The sequence below is a fragment of the Corythoichthys intestinalis genome, chromosome 2 (assembly GCF_030265065.1).
Source record: "Corythoichthys intestinalis isolate RoL2023-P3 chromosome 2, ASM3026506v1, whole genome shotgun sequence".
NCBI classification, from domain to species: domain Eukaryota; kingdom Metazoa; phylum Chordata; class Actinopteri; order Syngnathiformes; family Syngnathidae; genus Corythoichthys; species Corythoichthys intestinalis.
Window position 1 is genome coordinate 62,144,955 of NC_080396.1, and position 20,630 is coordinate 62,165,584.

The window sequence follows — 20,630 nt, forward strand, 5'->3', positions numbered from 1 at the left end:
TCTTACGTGGCTGTGAGTGTGTGTGTGTGGTGGTGGTGGGGGGTACAATTCATCAGCCAATCAAACGTGCGTTTGATGGGAAAAAATTGGACCGGCACATTCAGCAAGTGAAAAGGGGTAAATGTAAGTATGAACATAATGAAAATAATTCACTTAATAATGATAGGGTCAATTATATCCTTATAATATATGGATAGACAAATCCAAATTACCAATGTAACTGAACTCATTATATAGGGGCAGATAAGGTTGCTTAAAAGTTGGTGGGGGACAATTTGAGCATCCTGAAAAGTTGGTCATGTTATGTCCCTACTGCCCCGATGCAAACCTATGCCCTTGAATAGAGATGATTAGTAGTTTTTGGTCGCAAATTGTGTCGACTCTAAAAGGTACGACTTCAAAAAAATAATGTTTATGGTTCTGAAGAATTAGGAGTGCCATTTTAAATGAGGAGAACTGGTAAAAGGGAATCTATTCATTCTAGCATTTGAACATTCTTACTGGTCTCAAGTAATGTGAGCTACAGTGTATCACAAAAGTGAGTACACCCCTCGCATTTCTCTGTATAAATGTACTGTATGAATTGAGCTTGAACAGTAAATTTGGATTTTTTTTTTTTTAGAGGATGTTAAAATCACTTGTTATATAGTTAAACTTACCTCCTTCACCTCTCTTAGGGCAAAGTTCGACCTCAAGCAGAGACAGACTGCGTTCAACACCTCAGTAACCAGCTCAGAAGACACAGGCGTCACAGGCGCATCGCCAACCCACAACAGCATCGTGCGGCACTCAGGCGAATCCGCCAGCTTCAGCAGACAGTATGATACAATCTTTAATCAGAGGTCCAGTGCACATCATTTTTGCCTTTTTTATAATAGAGAGAGAGGACTTGCTTCTACAAAACAACCACAAAAATTCAATTTTCCATTCTCTATTTTTTTCTAAACCAAAGAACAGTGTGAATATTTTATTATACTTGATTTTTACGATGGTCTCGGGTGCAAGAAATTAAATTTTCTTTTTCACATTTTGGTGTGTTAGCATAGCTTTAATCCAAAATTACAGTTGAATATGTTCAGTCTGCAGGTTGATATTCTTTAGAAATGTGTTTTAGGTTCGTTTAGATCTTGGCTGTAAGCATGGAAAAGTTCTTATAAAGGTATTTTCCTGTCTTTCCAAGCCTGATGTGAGGACTGTTTATAGAGAACACACCCTAAGTCACACAGTAACCTGGACTGGACCTGGTTTTGCTCGAGTAAAAGATGGTGCTGGCCTGGTGTTTAATCTAGACAACATTCCATATGCCATGGAGTACGACATCATGATCCGTTATGAACCTGAGGTTTGTGCATCAAAGCGTCACGTTTTCCTTTTTGCGAACTAAAACCTTTCGTCTTTTATATGCTTGTGCATTTATTTGCGTGTTTAGTCCACAGAGGACTGGGAGGCCATAGTGAGTATAACATCTGTAAACCTGCCTTCCAGTCTCCGCTGCGGAAACCTTCTTCCAACTGAGCAGCTCTACACTGTAACCTTGCCGCATCGCAGCAGGTACAAAAACAGTCAAGCACTAGATGTTTAGTAAAGCAGGATTGAACTTTTTGTGTTGCCCGTTGAAGGAAGTGTCTTCACAAGCTTAGGTGTCCACATTACCCCTCTTTAAGATGCCTAGTAGTATCACTTTTTCTACGTTTTGCTCGGACAAGTATTCCTTAAAAAAGTGAGTTTATTTACAGTACTATGAAAAATTATCTGAACCTTTTGGAAGTTCTCACATTTCTGCATAAAATCACCATCAAATGTGAACTTATCTTTGTCAAAATCACACAGATAAAAAAGAAAACTGTTTCTGTTTCAACTAAAACCACCTAAAAATTTACAGGTTTTCATATTTTATTGAGGATAGTATGCAAACAATGACAGAAGGGGGAAAAATAAGTACGTGAGTCATCACATGTAATATTTTGTGGCGCCCCCTTTGGCAGCAATAACTTCAACTAGACGCTTCCTGTAGCTACATATCAGTCTTGCACATCTATCAGGACTAATCTTGGCCCATTTTTCTCTACAAAACTGCTGTAGTTCAGTCAGATTTAGGTCATGCCACAGCATTTCAATAGGGTTCAAGTCTGGACTTTGACTTGGCCACTCCAGAACATGCATTTTGTTCTTCTGAGACCATTCTGAAATTGATTTACTTCCGTGTTTTGGCTCATTGTCTTGTTGCAGCATGCATCCTCTTTTTAACCTCAACTGTCTGACAGACGGCTTGACGTTTTCATGAAAAACATAGTGATAAACTTTTGAATTCATTCTTCCATTACTGATTACAAGTTATCTGGGCCCCGAGGAAGCAAAACAGCCCCAAATCATGATGCTCCCGCCACCATGCTTCACGGTGGGGATGAGGTGTTGATGTTGGTGAGCTTTTCCATTTTTCCTCCACAAATGACGTTGTTTGGTCCTTCCAAACAATTCAATTTTGGTTTCATCAGTCCACAAAATATTTTGCCAAAACTGCTGTGGAGTGTCTAAGTGCCTTTTTGCAAATATCTAATGAGCAACGATGTTTTTTTCTTTAGACACCAGTGGCTTCCTCCGTGGGGTCCTCCCATGAACGCCATTTTTGGCCGTAGTTTTTCATATAGTTTATGTGTGCACAGAGATATTGGACTTTGCCAGTGATTTCTGTAAGTCTTTAGCAGACACTCTATTGCTGTTTTTACCTATCTGAGTGTTCTGCGCTGAACTCTTGGCATCATCCTTGGTGGACGGCCACTCCTTGGGAGAGAAGCAACAGTGCCAAACTCTCTCCATTCGTAGTCAACTTCTGACTGTCGATGAATGAACACCCAGACTTTTAGAGATGGTTTTGTATCCTTTCTCAGCTTTATACAAATCAACAATCCTTGATCGCAGGTCTTCATACAGCTCTTTTGACCGAGCCATGATGCACATCAGACAATGCTTCTCATCGAGACAATTCTTACCAGGTGTGTGTTTTATAGTGGGCAGGGCAGCTTTAAACCACTCATCAGTGTTTGGGCACACACCTGACTTAAATTGTTTGGTAAAAAATGGTTTCAATTGCTTTTTAAGTCTCCTTAGGCAGAGGGTTCACTTACTTATTTTTCCTCCTTCTGTCAATGTTTGCATGCTATCCTCCTTAAAATATGAAAACCTATAAATGTTTGGATGGTTTTAGTTAATGCAGACACTGTTTTTACATCTGTGTGATTTTGACAAAGATCCGATCACATTTGATGGTGATTTTATGCAGATATGTGAGAATTTCCAAAAGGTTTAGATACTTTTTCATATCACTGTATGTATCACCTACGAACCCAATTCAACGACAAAATTCTTGAGTTTTAAGTTCATTTTTGATTGGTTGAATTGGGGATGTATTACTTCCAGCTGTAACTGACACCAGAGAGCGACAGCAAATAATCATTTATAATTTCCATATTCATTGTTTTTCACATTTTACTCATCCATTCAAATCAATTTCATAGTTTGTACACACACTATGCCTAGTTTGAGAATTGATTAAATACTGTATTCATTTTGGACATGAAGCTTTCGAACTCAGAAAAATAAGTGCAAGAACATGCAAATTAGGTTCGTGTCTTCATTTGGAGCAACTGAGGACACACCTGGCAATTGATTCAAGCTGTATAACTTCAGCTTGAAGGGCCATCTAACAGTCTTTGACATGACAAAAGCCAATTTGTGTGAGTTCAAAACTCATAAAGTAGATTGATAACTGTCTTTTATTCTACTTGTTTTTCATAACCTTTGGGAAGGAAATATAGGACATGCATTCAATTCTGGTCTGGTGTTTGATTTTTCCATGGTGAAATCAACAGACTTTTTTCTGCTAACGTATGTTCGTTCAACTATGAAAAAAATATGATCGGTATGTTTACACTTAGATTAACCCAATAATCACGTTTTCTCAGGTGGGATGTAAGTGTACTGACTAGGGCTGAACGATATTGGAAAAAACTGACATCGGACTTTCTGGGGATTACAATACATTGCTATAGATATTGTGATATTAAACCTAAAAGAATTTTCACCAGATGACTTAATAGCTCTGTTTGGGAAGACTTTGGTTGACTCAACATTACCACAGTGTATTCATATAATACCTTTTAATTCAGGCTAAGGGGGTTCATTCTGTATAATAAAGGGATCCAGGACGCAATGTCACTGTAGATCTGCTGCTTTTATGAAGCAAAACAAAAGTTTATGTGTTAAAAAATTTAAAAAAATAAAATAAAATAACACAGCCGCACGCCCTGCAATGGGACTATTGCACATGCGCATATCGCGATGGCGAGGTTCAAACGATATATTGTGGATGCCTAGTACTGACTGTATGCATTGTGAATATGGAGGACTATGTAGCTGTGAATGTGTGCTCAGATTACTCAAGCATGTCTTGATGTGGCTTGTGTAGTGTTAAAGCTCAGAGACAATTGCATCATGGCATTGTTGTCACTCCAACCTGCCCTGGCCTGCGGCACTCTATGAGTCAGGTATTTGTATTATTACCTCACTGAATCCTGTGCTCCATATACTATTGACTCTTTTATACAGGGCAAACATACCAAGGCCTGTGCAATAAGAGTAAGCCATGGTGATCTTACAGGGTAGCAACAGCTTTGTTTGATGAAGTTAGAGAAAAAAGCTCAAACAGTTATGAATAAAAAGAATGCATTGTCTGACTGAGAATTCCCACTTTAAACTCACACGACACGTGAATCTCAACTTGATTAGTTCAAAATGTTGAAACCGCCTTTCAGAAATGTAATTCATCTGAAACTAATAAGAGACCAGCCCCTGCTTGGATCTAAATATTGGCAGTGGACCATAGCTCCGTTTTTCATTGTGGTTGGTCCAACAGTCAGGACAAATTAGCACTGTGACTTCAGACACACAAAGAGAGTGGAATAAAGCTTACCTCATGGAAGAGAGTGTGCATGCAAATGGGCCAGGATTGTTAGATGACAACCACTCAGATGTGTGAATAAAAATGACAGAGAAACAAACTTTTGTTTTCCATAGTCTTTGAGATAATTTTAAAAATCTTTTAATAATCAAGCCCATAATTGTCCCTGAATATTTTTTCATCCTAGAAACAGCTACATCAAACACTTATGGAAGTCCAGAGTCTTTCCAGAAGAATAGTTGTTAGGTGAGGCCAACATACTCTGTCTTTGTCTTCCAGATACGTCCAAATGCCGAGGCCGTTCTGTTTTGAGCCTAATAATCATTACGTGGTCGCCATCCGCTTCCAGCGCCATGGAGTTACGCACAGACATCTCACTGCCTTCATTCTTATTGATTCGGTGAGTAAAGAAATCAACCACAACCTCAGTTCCATTTGTGTTATTGTTTTTAGGTATATCTTCCACAACTTTCTCTTTCTGGTAAATTACCCTAAATTTGTAATGCTGGGCGGTCTTCCCTAACATTAGTCTTTGTGTGATCTAATAAACAAAAATGAACAAATACATTCTCTGGCGATGAGAAAACACAAATTAACATTAAAACATATTTATAGTGTTAACAACAACATAATGTGCCCGGATACAGTGTATATTTACAGTTACGCATACATTCGTTATATTGTGGTTAAGCCATTGTGGCCCCACAGATTTGTATTATTATTCATCATTCATTTTACAAATATTTTGCATACTAAAACATTTCCACGGTAATTCAAACATTTTTTTTAAAATCTGAATTTTGGGCATCAACCTCAGGTGTGTCAGAAACCATATTGCTTGTTTTTTGGCAGGAATCAGTCAGATTTAGTCAGACCATGTTCCATGTGTTTCCCTCCAACAGTTGGTTCTGATCCCCAAATACACTGAACTTCCTGGTTTCCAAGGCAATGAGATTGAGGGAGAGCTGCGACGTGAGGAGATGATTCGCTACATGTGTCTGGATTCCTTTTTGATCACACCAATGCCCGCCTTAGCCGACGTCTGCTCCAGGCTAATTTGCAGTATTTCGGCAATCATTCATGACGGCGCACTGCGTCAGTATACTAAACAGTCATACATTTGCTTTCTTAAACTGTACGTACATCTTTTCTGATAATGATGTGTTACATCCAGCCTGCCAGTGTGATCCTCAAGGCTCCCTCTCGAGCGAGTGTGACAGAGTTGGAGGTCAGTGCCGCTGTAAGCCCAATGTGATGGGTCGACGCTGTGAACAGTGTGCTCCAGGAACCTATGGCTTCGGAGCCAATGGATGTACTGGTTAGTAACCAAGCTGTGGTCTCATTCACCTCAAGTTTCTATGAACACATTTCTTCATAAAAGGTGAATACATGACACATCTTGTTGAAAGTTTTCTAAGATAGGTGGAGGAGTAGCTGCAAAAAACACATCCACGAAATCTACCACTGTACTGTAGTCTATACAATTTCAGTAGCATTTCTTTTATTATATCATGTACAGTAAACAATGGATTAAACTTCTCCTTTTTAGCCTGTGACTGCCATTCCGAGGGTTCACTGAGTCACCAATGTGACCCAGTTACCGGCCAGTGCCAGTGTCGCGATGGCGCAACTGGACGCCAGTGCTCCGACTGCCAACCCGGCCAGTGGGGTTTCCCGAGCTGCAGCCCCTGTCAGTGTAACGGCCACGCAGACAGCTGCGACTCCTACACTGGCTCTTGTAGAGAATGCCGAGACTACACCGCCGGCCATTTCTGTGAGCGGTAAGGAACATTTTACCAACATTGCCGTTTAGTTGCCACAGCAAAATGGTGAGGTACAGTCAATAACTCAAGACACTTGTTTGGCTCAGATGTCAGGATGGATTCTTCGGAAACCCTACACTTGGCTCAGGGGAACACTGTCGCCCCTGCTCATGCCCTGGTAATCCCGGTTCAGATCACTTCAACGGACACTCCTGCCAAGCTGACCACTCTTCGAACCTCATTATGTGTAACTGCAGAGAAGGCTATGCTGGTAAGGTATCAAATTGATCAGGCTACAACTGATACATTTTTGCAGTGCAATAAATCCAATAATAACCAGTTGCTTTCAGGGGTGCTGAGGGTCTTAATTTTTTTTCCCCATCACAAAACAGCCGTTTCAGTCCAAATTTGTCAAGCCTGCGCTTTATCAACATACAAGGTGTGAACCATGGAAATACACACGCATGCTGGATTTATTCCCCTAGGTTAAATACGCTATTGTTTCAATATGTTTTATTTATTGATTTATTTAAAAAAAAAAAAAAAAAAGAATTTACCAAAAGACTTTTTCCCCCAACTCTAGGGGGTGCTGCAGCACTCTCAGCATCCCACTTCCCACGCCACTGGTTGCTTTATCGAATAAATATTGCTGCATGGACTCTTGTCTAATAAAGAAAGAAAAACAGATTTTGCCACTAGGTGGCTGTAGATACCTTTACAACAACTGATGCCACTACTTCACCATTAACACACACCTACAGCACAAACAAGGAATTTGTAAAACTGGAGTTGGCTAACATATAACGCTGTATTGCTTTATGCAGTGCGCCACATTTTGGACCAAATCTGCTTAACATTTACATCATTGACCTGGAAATAATTATGGTTAGTAAAAAATAAGAAAACAAACTTGAAGTAATACTACTTTGGAAAATACAGTATTGCATTGAAAACTGTTTATTTCAAATACGTTTGAAGTCTGTCAGGTGGTTTCGAAAGCAACATGTGTTGCTCAAACCTCCAATTGTCATTTGAACGAATTAAAAGAAAATAAGTGACTCATGTAAAGTACAATAACTACATTCAAAGGAAAAAAGCTCTGATTTTTAATCTCAAAATGATCTCCTAAAAATGGTTGCTATGGGCATATATTTAAAACAAGTTTGTCTTGACCATAAGCCAAAACTCAACCAAAGGGCAGGTAGTGTAATATTATTGATTTGTCTTTCCACATTTTATCTTTTCCAACCAAGGGCCCCGCTGTGACCAGTGTGCCCCCGGTTACTACGGCACTCCAGAGCAAACTGGTGGACAGTGCCTTCCATGTGAATGCAGTGGCAATATCGACACTCAAGACCCTGAGTCATGTGACCGGAAGACAGGTCAATGCCTCAAGTGCCTGTACCACACGGATGGTCCGTCTTGTGCCCAATGTCAACAGGGTTACTATGGCAGTGCTTTGGCCCATGACTGTAGACGTGAGTTCTTTGAAAATGCTATACACTTTTTCACCTGTCTTGTGCATGTCGTTACATATATACGTTGTTATGCAACGTGTTTCTCATCCTAGGCTGCACCTGTTTGACTGCTGGTACTGTCCAGTCAACATGCTCTGATGGACAGTGTGACTGTGATCGACAGACTGGTGCTTGCTTATGCAAGGAGAACATCATTGGTCATAACTGTGACCAGTGTGCTCCTGACCATTGGAACTATGGTCGGGAGCTTGGCTGTGAGCCCTGCAACTGCGAATTACAGCATTCAGTGGGAACTCACTGCAATATGGTAAATGCGCATGATGATTAGACCTGTCGCGATAACAAATTTTGTTGGGCGATAAATTCTCTCATAAATTATTACGATATGCGATATTATTGCGCCCCCCCCCCCCATTTTTTTTTTAAAAACAATTTACAATAACACAATAAGAATACAGTATATATCAATAATAGTAAGTAATATTAAGTACACCCATTTAAATGCAATAAACGTTTAACCTTATATTCAAAAATACTTTTTAAGAAATCACAACTAAAAACAATAGACCATGCCTCTTTTAAGTAAAAGACAACAATACCAATACCGCACAGAAACACAGAATAAATAAAATGTCTTTTTTGAGAAAAACTAAAATTGCACTTCATTAACTTAAGCATTTATGCACAGAGGCATAAAGTTGTAGTACCACAAACAATTGCACTTCAACAACAACAGAGAAAAATAGATTAATTAAGTAGCAGTAACAAAAATTTGGCTTCACTCAGGCTAGGTTCATACTGCAGGTCTTAATGCACAAACACGATTTTGTGTCATGCCTGATTTTTGGGTGTGCCTGTTCAGACTGCCTTTGTCCATTAACCCGTTCAAGTATCATGCATGAGCACTAATTCGCAGTCAGAAATGCGCTCAGCAAAGTGACCCGCATTCCCAGAAGCATCAAAACAAATTACACATGCTAGCTGTATGTCATTCCAGGGTGATCATATTTTGATTTCCAAAAAGATGACACAAATAACAGACATTAATAATACCAGTTTAGTCTTTTATTCAAAGTTTATATGGACTGATAGAACGCCTACACGCACGCACATAAGCCTTGACTTGTGTGCGTGACATGACGTGGGTGTGTCAATTTGCCCCGTCTCGGCCATGTAAGCAATACTGAAATATTTCTCATTTGGCGCATAGAATGAAAATCGAAAATTGTCATGCTTATCCTTTTCTTCATTTATTTTTTTATGACTGTGGTCAAGCCCGCTTTGTGCATAAAAGCAGAGTTCAAGCTAGAAGCTAATGCTCAGCTACATCGCTCCCGTCCTGCCTGCCGCTTTCGCTTTGCTGACATCATTGCTGCATGAATTCCGATTCGGGAGACTTGAAAGATAAGACCGCCAGCCAAATTCTGGAACAATGTGGCCCAGATCGGATTTAGACCACATACAAACCGTCAGACTGTCAAGTTAACGCTTCACTTGAGTCGGAAAAAAACGAAAAAATCGGATTCATGCATTAAGACCTGCAGTATGAACCTAGCCTAAGTGTCAAACAACATTAAACAGAGGTAAAACGGTCTCATTTCTTCAGCAATGTACGCTGACAGTGCACTCGGCCCCACCTCCCCCCATTGAATGATGGTCACGCAAACTCAAATGTATAAAACGAACATACTCAGAAGTCAATAAAACACAGGGAATCCTCGTCACAGTATATTACGCTGTTGGTAACCAGCAAGCCGAACTTTTAGCAGCACATCTGCCGCACGCGCACGTACGTACGCACGCACGCACATGAGGCGATAAATCGCAGCAGGAAAATTACCGCCTTCATTTTCATTTACCGTGTGATAAATGGAATTATTGCATATCGCGACAGGCTTAATGGTGATCACAAAAAGCCTGACATGTTTATTGTTAGCTTACTGCTGTTGTGAAAACCAGGTTTTTTGTTTTTGACAGTTCAGTGGTCAGTGCCATTGCCGCCCAGGCTTTGGAGGAAAACAGTGCACAGAGTGTGAGCAGCTTCACTGGGGAGACCCGCGGGTGCAATGTCAAGGTATCACGTCAAATCATAAAAAGTCAATTACTAAGGCCATTTTTGCCATTTACTGTCTTCTAGTGTAGCCACCAGTTTTTTTAATGGTAGTGCTAGTGTACTTGAGCACTCAAAGATTTCATTGTTTACATAGAACTCAATATATCAAAGCTTTATTATATTTTAAATGTGCATCTCATCTATATCTCATGGTGTTAAATTCTATGAGCAAAAGAAGGTCATCAACTCACAGGCGGCGTTTTTACATTTTTACCTCTTTCTACTCTCACGAGTGTGTGAATTGAGAAGAATGTGATCAAAATGTGTGCATCACCCCCTCCTGTTGGCTTCATTTACTAACAAAACTAGACAGTGTTGGTAAATGTTCAGCAATGAAAAGCTATTCATTGGTCAAATCCTCTTATTGAGCCAACAGCTATTGTTACATTGTAATAGAAGTTTCTATCCCTGCTTATATTGCCCTCATATACAGTTGGCACCAACATCAACGCAACAGCAGCATGAAATCATATTAAATCGTCAATTTATAAGTTAACACAGCAAAAAAAAAATCATGAATTAATTCCATAGGTATTGATTCAAATTATATCCATAGACTTCATAACGAAGGCGTAGTTTTGCATATGGACAGTAGGGACATAACACTACCAACTTTTCAGGATGCTCAAATTGTTCCCACCAACTTTTAAGCAGCCTTATGTATAGGTAATTTAGATTGTCTTACCATATGTTGTAAGTACAGAATAGACCCTACCATAATTAAGTGGATTATTGCCATTATGTTCAGACTTACATTTATTCCTTTTCACTTGCTGAATGTGCCGGTCCATTTTTTTCCCCCCTCAAATGAACGTTTGGTTGGCTGATGACTTGAAGCCCCCCGTCCCGCCACAAATACACACACAGACATACTCACACAACCCCGACAGATTCATGTTGACAACATGCCACCCCCTTCGGAGAGGAGGAATATTGGAAGTTTTTTTCGGTCAGCAGCAGCCACTGTAAGTTATGTAAAAAGACGTCGATGTTGTGGAGGTGGGGGAAACACTACTTATTTTGCTTCTGAAAGTCCGACCTGCAACAGTTAGCATAACATTAAACTTGCTAACCATCAAAACTACTGCGGTCAGGCCAGCCTCCACAAGGAACAACAAAGTCAAGCTTGTCGTCCCTTATTTGGATCAATATTTGCATTATGTGCATTACGGTAATATCTTCCCTACCAATGGTGAGACCAAACCTACGCCCTTGCTTCATAATATATTGATGGGACACGGTGCCGATTATTAGGGGGCCGAGCTCCATCAAAGCTGACCGAGTGGAAACACAGACAAAGAGCTTTTCACGTTGAAAATTCTTGTAAATAAATGATTAAATCCCTGAATTCTTTATAGATATAGACATAAAACAGTCTTGATTATTTGTTAAAATAGCAAAGAACCGGGCACTTAGCATTTATTTTACGTAAATATGTCGAATGTGCTGCTAGTGTTTAAGTTTTTACGTTGAAAATTCTTGTGAATAAATGCTTAAATCCCTGAATTCTTTATTGATATGAACGTAAAAGAGTCTCGATTGTTGGTTAAAAGCGAAAAACTGGGCAGTTAGCATTTATTTTACGTAAATGTTGCGTATAATGATGCTAATGCCGAAGCGGTTAATTTGTCCCATTGATTTTTTTCACAAAGTTTCAAAATGCATGCATGATACGAAAAATAGAATAATTACCTTCAATCTTCGAACAAATCACTCCTGAGACAATCTTCCTGTTTGTATACGGTACAGCTTTTGGACTTTTCAACCTAAATCTGGCGTTGGATTGCTGCATGTGTTTGAGGCAAGGCAAGGCAAATTTATAAATATAGCACAATTCAACAAAAGGCAATTCAAAGTGCTTTACATCACATGAAGATCATAAAAATCACATTAAATCAATAGAACGTTAAACAAAGACAATCGAAACAGGAAATAAAATTATACATTAAAATCACATTTAATCACGAATAGATTAAGGAAAAAAAAATAATAATATTTGAAATCAGCAATGGAGGTAAAGCACAAGAGGAATAGAAAGCAAATAGATTGAAATATATAGATAGTTATGGATATGCTGTGCTAAACAAGAGCGTTTTTAACCCTGATTTAAAGGAGCTAACAGTTTGAGCATATTTCAGACCTTCAGGTAACTGAAGAGAATAACTGCAACAGACTTTGACCGACTGAAGCAGAGTGCGAGACGGCCCCCAACTTGAAGGCGTGGCGTTGTGTCTGGAGAATGTGTCCCGTCAATATCATTATGAAGTCTATGATTATATCATACTATGCCAATCTTTTGGCCTTTATAAGTGACTAGTGCCTGGCAGGCTCATAACAGCCAGTGGACTACTTTTACTTAACATACTCAAACACGTTTGTCAAAATACAGTGTATCACAAAAGTGAGTACACCCCTCGGATATCTGCAGATATTAAATTATATCTTTTCATGGGACAACACTGACAAAATTACAATTTGACACAATGAAAAGTAGTCTGTGTGCAGCTTATATAATAGAGTTAATTTATTTTCCCCTCAAAATAAAAAAAACAACATTTAGGTATGTAAGTAGTTTCTAAGGGGTGTACTCACATTTGTTGCCAGGGGTTTAGATGTTAATGGCTATATTTTGAGTTATTTTGAGGGGAAAATAAATTAACTATATTATATAAGCTGCACACAGACTACTTTTGATTGTTTCAAAGTGTCATTTTGCCAGTGTTGTCCGATGAAAAGATACACTTAAATATCTGCGGAAATGCTAGGGGTGTACTTACTTTTGTGATACACTGTAGTCGTCAATTAATTTGATCATTGATTAGGTATTGATTATTCAATTAATTGTTGAACTTCTATTGTGTCCAAAAGTAGGCTACCTAATCCCATCTCCTGTGAATAGTGGAGGGTTCACTTCGTCAAGATTGAAATGGAAATGTTGATTATTTTATGTTCATTCTCCATGTTACATGTTCTACATTAATGGGTCTGGTTGCCTTGTTTCCTATTTCAGAGTGTAACTGCCATCCTCAGGGCTCAGAGGTAGCTCAGTGTCACCGGACAACTGGAGCATGCCAGTGCAAGGAGGGCGCAGCAGGGAAGCGCTGTGATGAATGTGCCCGTGGCTTCACGGGTGTTTTTCCTGAGTGCATGCAGTGTCACGCCTGCTTCCAGTTGTGGGACGACGTTGTGTGTCAGCTGAAGCGTGACCTGGAGCACATTCAGCACACTGCCAGCAAGATCTTGGAAAGTGGGGTCACACCCGGACTGGGCGATGGTCGTATAAGAGCACTGGAGGAGAAGCTGAAGCAGGTTCAGGATCTCCTTGGTAATGACGACAGCGAAAGAATCCACCAACTGCTTGGACAGAGCATTGATGACCTCAGGTGAAAATGGTACTCAGTGCAGTCCAAAGTCATTAATTAAAAGAGTGGGATTAGTTAGATGGTCACCTATTTTATGATGCTGGCCAATTTTCAGTTGGGTAGAATTTATCAATTTTCTATACTGCTACTTGTCATTCAGAACATGGATTAGTCGTTGCTTTCCAAAGTTGTGGCAAAGTAGATCTTGGACTGGAGGCCAGCCAATCACAGAGCACATGGACACATGGATGAGTGACAATTTAGTTGTCATTTAACCTAAAAGCTAGTTTTGGGAGCTGAGACGAGGCCAGCTCACCCGATTAAAAGCCTTGCAGACGTAGTTAAAACACTCCACACACCTTTGAAGGCCTAACATGCATGAGTTAACATTTTTATCCAGCATACAATAAATATTTGCCTACCATAAATTACTACAAAAATTATCGACACATAAGTTAAATATTTACAGGAACATTTGAGCAGACGTAAAGATTCACACATAAGAAACTAATTATTATTTTGTCCATATGAAAAAAATCCCATAATTACTTTCATGGAAAAAATATGCTGAATTCATACAATTCAAGCATATTTCTGCTAGTTTGTTGATCAAACACACCTCAAAGTGATTTTTTGAGCATAATTACAATAGGTGTGGTTCGTTCGAATGTCAAATTTAACCTGAGTTGTGACTAAGTCTGAGAATGAGTGATTGCTTGTACTGTATGCCCTCTGATATGGTGATCGGTCCAAGGAATACACTGCCTTTCGTCCAAATTCAGTTTAATCCAGCACTATAGTGTAGAAATGAGTGGGTAGTTGAGTCCAGACCTGTACCAGTTGAGTTGAATGTTTTGAATGGATGTAACCTTGTGGCATCCTACACCTAGATTTTCACTGTAAAATGATACTGTATTTATATGTACATATGGTCATTGGTATTCGTGTTTCAGGGCAGAGATTGCATTGACGGACGGGCGTCTGATGGGTGTCGCTCGAGAGCTCAACACAACAGCAGAGGACGACAGTGCACTGAGACGGACGCTAACTGACATGGAAAGAGAGTTGATGGACGTCAACGCGACGGTGGCTTCTAAACAGAAGCAGATAGAAGACTACCTCACCTCAGGATTTTCAGGTAGCACATTCACACCCAATGAGAGTCAGTTAAAGTATAGTTTTCTATATTTGATAGTCATTTGTCAACACACTTTACATTTTAAATCACATATTAACAACATATAAAATGTGACTGACTTGCGCTGTGACAGATCAGTTCAAAAAAGTGAAGAAATACTATCAGGAATCGTCAGAGGCGGAGCAGAAATGCAACGCCTCAGTGTCAGGTCCCGCCAGTCCTGTGGAACAGTCCAAACAAATGCGCTCCCTCACTGAAGACCTACTGAACATGACTGAAGACAAGTTCCTCCATGCCATGGCAGCTCAGAACAATTCTTTGGAGGAGCTGAAGCACAAAGCCCATAAGCTGGACCAAGAGGTCCACCACCTCAGTGACGAGGTAGGTTAAGTCATTGCCTGCCATTGACGGTGAAGGACTTCCAATCCATTTGGAACTTCATTCGCTGCCAACCTCCTAATGTATTGGACGTCTGTTAGTGAAGGATGAAAAGAGCCACATGAGTCGATGTATATCATTGTCAATAGGACTGAAAGAGTTAATGATGCACCATAGACTTCATAATGTACTGAGGGACACGGGGTGCGGGGCCGATTCATAGGGGGCTTATCTGCGTCAAAGCTGACAGAGTGGGAACATACTAGACAAAGAGCTTTTTCTGTTGGAAATTCTTGTGAATAAATGCTTAAATCCCTGAATTCTTTATAGATATGGACGTAAAACAGTCTCGATTCTTGGTTAAAAGCAAAAAAAAAAAAGTGCAGGTAGCATTTATTTTACGTAAATATTGCGAACTATGAGGTTAGTCAGTAAGGAAATTAGCAGCCACCATATGTAAACAAAGAGCTTTTCCGTTGAAAATTCATGTGAATAATGCTTAAATCCCTGAATCCTTTATAGATATGGACGTAAAACAGTCTCGTTTCTTGGTTAAAAGCAAAAACAACGTGCAGGTAGCATTTATTTCACGTAAATATTGCGAACTATTAGGCTAGTCAGTAAGGAAATTAGCGGCCGCCATATGTAAACAAAGAGCTTTTTCCGTTGAAAATTCTTGTGAATAAATGCTTAAATCCCTGAATTCTATATAGATATAAACATAAAACCATCTTGATTCTTGGTTAAAAGCAAAAAAAAAAAAAACGTGCAGGTAGCATTTATTTTACCTAAATACAGTGGTACCTCTACATACGAAGTTAATCCGTTCCAGGACCTTGTTTGTAAGTCGAAATGGTCGTATGTCGAGCAGGATTTTCCAATAGGAATACATTATAATTCCATTAATTCGTTCCACAGCTCAAAAACCTACATTAAATCCCTAATAAATACTGCTGGTACTATTACAAATTGCAATTACACATAGCAAAACAAATAAATTATAAATAAAAATCGGAATAATATAATAAAAATAATAAAAATAATTCCTGTATTAATGTAATGAATCGGGTTATAATGTGGCGGACGTTTTATGTGCTACCTGAACGCACCGCGGGGCTGACGTGTCAGAGACAGAGCGGTGAGCTTGAGAGTTTCACTTTCACTTTTAATGTTTTCTTGAGAACACCATCAATTGCAGCACACAGTAGGTGTTTTGTCTTGAATAAGTTGTGAAATAAATGATAAAAACGTGGCGAATCTGGCAATTTATATGGAGATGTTACCACAATAAGAATTGTCAGCTTAATTTATAAAGACTGGCGAACGATAGTCGGAGGAGGACTGTGGAGATTTATTGTTTAGCCATTTCACGGATGCCCAGCCCACGCTCATATTTTTCAATCATTTGCATTTTCATTTAGAAGGTAAGCGTCAACTTTTTCCTTGTTTCACCACCTGTACCAACCTTTTTTTGAAACCTGTGTCGATTTGTCACACAAGAAAATCCGTCGTGCATTCGTCTGCGGTGCTGCCATGTCGTCGTATTTCGAGCTTTTCGTCGGATGTAGAAACAAATGGCGAGTCAAATTTTACGTCGGATGTCGAAAAGATCGTGTGTCAAAGCGATCGTATGTCGAGGTACCACTGTATTGCGAAGTATAATGCCAATGCTGTAGCGGCTAATTTCTCCCATTGATTTTTTTTCACAATGTTTCAAAATGCATGTATGGTATGAAAAATATAAAAATTACCTTGAATCCTCGAACAAATCACTCCTGAGAAAATCCTTCCTGTTTGTATGCGGTACAGCTTTCGTACTTTTTCAACCTAAATCCGACGTTGGATCGCTGCATGCGACCGACTGCTAATAAATGAAGCGGAGTGTCGGACGGCCCCCTTTGGGAAGGTGTGATGCAGTGAATGGGGAATGTGTCATGTCATTACATTATGAAGCCTATAAATGTAATTCAAAGTGAAAGCAAAACACAATGTTGGGGATGACATTTAAACCTTTATAAACACCTACAGGTGTGTGGGGGCCACAGTAATGCCAGTGTCAACGGCAGCTGCGAAGACAGCCCCTGTGGTGGTGCTGGTTGCCGCGACAACCAGGGCAACCATGTATGCGGAGGGGATGGATGTAACGGGGCAGTGAGCGCTACTTTAGCTGCGTTAAATCTCGCCAAGAATGCCACAAACACCTTGGATGCTGCTAATGAGGAACTGCATAATGTAGCCAAGAAGGTACTGAACATCATGCGTGTCCCTCCGTTTTTTTTTTCCATGCTTATACCTCTGTTTGCAGCTCCAGGATATAGCATCTTTGAGCCAAGATGTGAAGAATCAGGCCTTGAACACCCTGGAGAAAGCACGAAAAAACAAAGACCATTTTGAAAACTCAAACAAGAAGCTCAAAGAGTTCATCAAGAAGATTAAAGATTTCCTCACTGGTATGTTGATTATACCAATATTTCTACCAGAAGCACACTTGTTCGTGCAATGTTCCTTCATAACTACTGCCAACAGTCGTGCTAGTCATAGATATTTTTATAAAGTTTATGTTTGGTTGTTCCTCTACGTTGTTCTGGGTGACATATCTAGAGGAGGGAGCAGATCCAGAGAGCATAGAGAAGGTGGCCCTGCAGGTTTTGTCCATTACACTTCCGGTCAACAAGACCACGGTTGACACAATGATCATGCAAATAAAGGACAGCCTTTCCAACCTCACTAACGTTGATGGGATAATCAGCAATACTTCACAGCACATCAATGAAGCTAAGCAACTTCTTGAAAAAGCTAATGAAGCAAAGTAAGTACACTAATATGCTCTATCCAATAACTGAAAGAAGAATTACACAAGCAGCACACAAACATCTCATATCCATTGTGCAGAAGTCGAGCTGAGACAGTGAAGGATGCAGCCAACGCTACAAAGATGGCCTTGGATCTGTCTGAGAAGGCCATCGAAAAAGCAAGAAGCGCCCTAAAAGAGACTTCTGACAATCTGGACGGTACCAGGAATGCCACTTCTGAGGTAAAGTGCTGTGTCACATTAGCATAGCGTTGCTCTTTGACTTAGGTGAAAATATTTGTGCAACATTTCTCTCCAGGTGGATGACAGGTTAACACAGTTAGAGATCAAGCAAACAGAGGTCATGATGCGTCTAAACAACCTCTCCATAGAAATTGAAGCTTTGAGAAACAAAACTGAGCTGAACAGAGAAATGGCAAAAGAAGCTAAAGCTCTGGCGGACAATGCCACACTCCAGACGTCATCGCTGAAGGAGGTAAATATGGCAGCCGGGGATCCAATTATATAATTTTAATTTGTGGGTTTCATTATGAAAGAAATTTAGGACATTTCGTTACATTTAGGTGCGCTTTACACATTCATCGATTGATTCTTTTTTGGTTGTAGAGCCTCAACGACACAGAGAGGCGCTACCGAGAGCTGCAGGAGAAAGTGGACTCGCTTGGCAGTGGCACTCAAGGCCTGAACTCTATCAACCAGAAAGCCAAGGAGATCAAGAGAGAGGCAGAAGAGCTTCTCAACAAAGCCAACAAGGGCATGGAGCAGCTCAAGAGTGAGTCTTAATACATGTACTAGCCAGCAGGAATAGATGGTGTCATTTGTTTGCTTTAATGACTGACTGTTTTTTCTGCACTGTAAGCACTAACCCTAACCCTAAAAGCCTTCAATTTTTCTCAAAAGCAGACAGTGCGCCTTAAAATCCGATGCGCTCTACATATGGATCAATATTGGTTAACCATAGCATGACATTCCCTTGAGCGCAGCACCATCTAGTGGGTGTATAGCGCAACCCCAACCACTATTACTACTACGACTGCGCCTTATAATGCGGTGCGCCCTACACATGAAAACTAGGGCTGTCAAACGATTAAAATTTTTAATCGAGTTAATCACAGCTTAAAAATTAATTAATCGTAATTAATCGAAATTCAAACCATCTCTAAAATATGCAATATTTTTCAGTAAATTATTGTCTGAATGGAAAGATAAGACACAAGGTGGACACAAACATTCAACATACTGTTCATAAGTACTGTATTTGTTTCTTATAGCAATAAATCCACAAGATGGCATTAACATTATTAACATTCTTTCTGTTAAAGGGATCCACGGATAAAAAGACTTGTAGTTCTTAAAAGATAAATTTGAGTACAAGTTATAGTAATTTTATATTAAAACCCCTCTTAATGTTTTCATTTTAATAAAATTTGTAAAATTTTCAATCAAAAAATAGACTAATAGCTCGCCATTGTTGACGTCGCCGAGCAGGACGTCACATGGGCTACCTGGCGTTCTTCCACAGTGTCTTTAACTACATAAGGTAGTGATTGAAATACGCCACAAGGTGTCAATGGCGAGTTTTAAATTGATTACAGATCTAGCCAAGGCAAAGTCTGAGTAAGTTTGATGTGTATTTTGCACAGCTGTTTTGATTAGGAATGCCAGTTCTCTTTGCATTGAGCGCTTTTCTTTTCGTGAACATTATTTTTTTTTTAGAGGAAGGAATATTATTTTTGTTGTGGTTTCACTAAATGATACTGTAGCGACTTAAATTTTCCGCCCAAATGCATGATGGGAAGTTGGGCAACCATGACTGGTGGCTGCAAATGGTATACAGTATGTTCTGCATTGTGTTTAATTAGGAGTGTTAAGAAAAAGAACGTCTCCTACTCTGCCCAAATGCATGATGGGAAGTAGGGCAACCATGACTGTCAGTGGTTGTTGCAACTGGTATGCAGTATGTTCTGCGTTGTGTGCAATTAGGCGTGATAAGAAAGTGATCGTCTTCCAGCTCTGTCCATATGCATGGTGGGAAGATGGGCAACCATGACTGTTAGTAGTGGCTGCCAAAGCTTAAGCCGATAAAAGGCGCGGTCTAATGAACACCTGTGTCCACTCGCATTTCTCTGCCTTTTCACTCTCAATGTGCTAAAATGGCGTCATTGTAAACTGTTTGAGGCAATGCATTAACGGGTCATTCCGTGCATGCGTTAATTGCGTCAAATATTTTGTGATTAATTAAAAAAAAAAATTAATTATCGCCCGTTAACGTGATAAATTTGACAGCCCTAATGAAAACAATTTTAAAATAGGCCATTCATTGATGGTGCACCTTATGGTGCGTAAAATACATTTAGAATTTAGAATCGGCAAAACGTGCCACTTGTATGTATATACTAATTGACTGCATATTTAAAAAATTGCTTGTTCTTTTAAGTTAACAAACTTAGGATCGTTAACATCCTCAGAGAGACAGCGAGAACCAAAAGTGGTATTTGCCACATGGCAAAATGGATTTTGCCATGTGTCATTTTTTTAGTGGCCATGTGGCATTTATTTTTTGGCACGTGGCAAAATGGATTTTCCATGTGGCATTTTTTCTCGGCCATGTGGCATTTATTGCCATGTG

The 20,630-nt window shown here is 39.7% G+C and overlaps 1 protein-coding gene across 3 annotated transcripts in view; it reads left to right on the plus strand.

Annotated features, from left to right (window-relative positions):
• Positions 1-20,630, plus strand: part of lamb2l (laminin, beta 2-like) — an 82,743-nt gene that overhangs the window by 60,268 nt on the left and 1,845 nt on the right. For all 3 annotated transcript variants that reach the window (XM_057820059.1, XM_057820065.1, XM_057820073.1), the window contains exons 15-34: positions 678-818; positions 1,181-1,342; positions 1,430-1,551; positions 5,237-5,357; positions 5,860-6,052; positions 6,132-6,275; positions 6,507-6,738; positions 6,828-6,991; positions 7,974-8,198; positions 8,291-8,505; positions 10,176-10,272; positions 13,322-13,694; positions 14,627-14,811; positions 14,945-15,192; positions 17,218-17,433; positions 17,495-17,639; positions 17,791-17,998; positions 18,082-18,223; positions 18,300-18,476; positions 18,608-18,773. In XM_057820059.1, the coding sequence (XP_057676042.1) occupies positions 678-818; positions 1,181-1,342; positions 1,430-1,551; positions 5,237-5,357; positions 5,860-6,052; positions 6,132-6,275; positions 6,507-6,738; positions 6,828-6,991; positions 7,974-8,198; positions 8,291-8,505; positions 10,176-10,272; positions 13,322-13,694; positions 14,627-14,811; positions 14,945-15,192; positions 17,218-17,433; positions 17,495-17,639; positions 17,791-17,998; positions 18,082-18,223; positions 18,300-18,476; positions 18,608-18,773 (3,676 nt within the window). The remainder of the gene's footprint in view (positions 1-677; positions 819-1,180; positions 1,343-1,429; positions 1,552-5,236; positions 5,358-5,859; positions 6,053-6,131; positions 6,276-6,506; positions 6,739-6,827; positions 6,992-7,973; positions 8,199-8,290; positions 8,506-10,175; positions 10,273-13,321; positions 13,695-14,626; positions 14,812-14,944; positions 15,193-17,217; positions 17,434-17,494; positions 17,640-17,790; positions 17,999-18,081; positions 18,224-18,299; positions 18,477-18,607; positions 18,774-20,630) is intronic.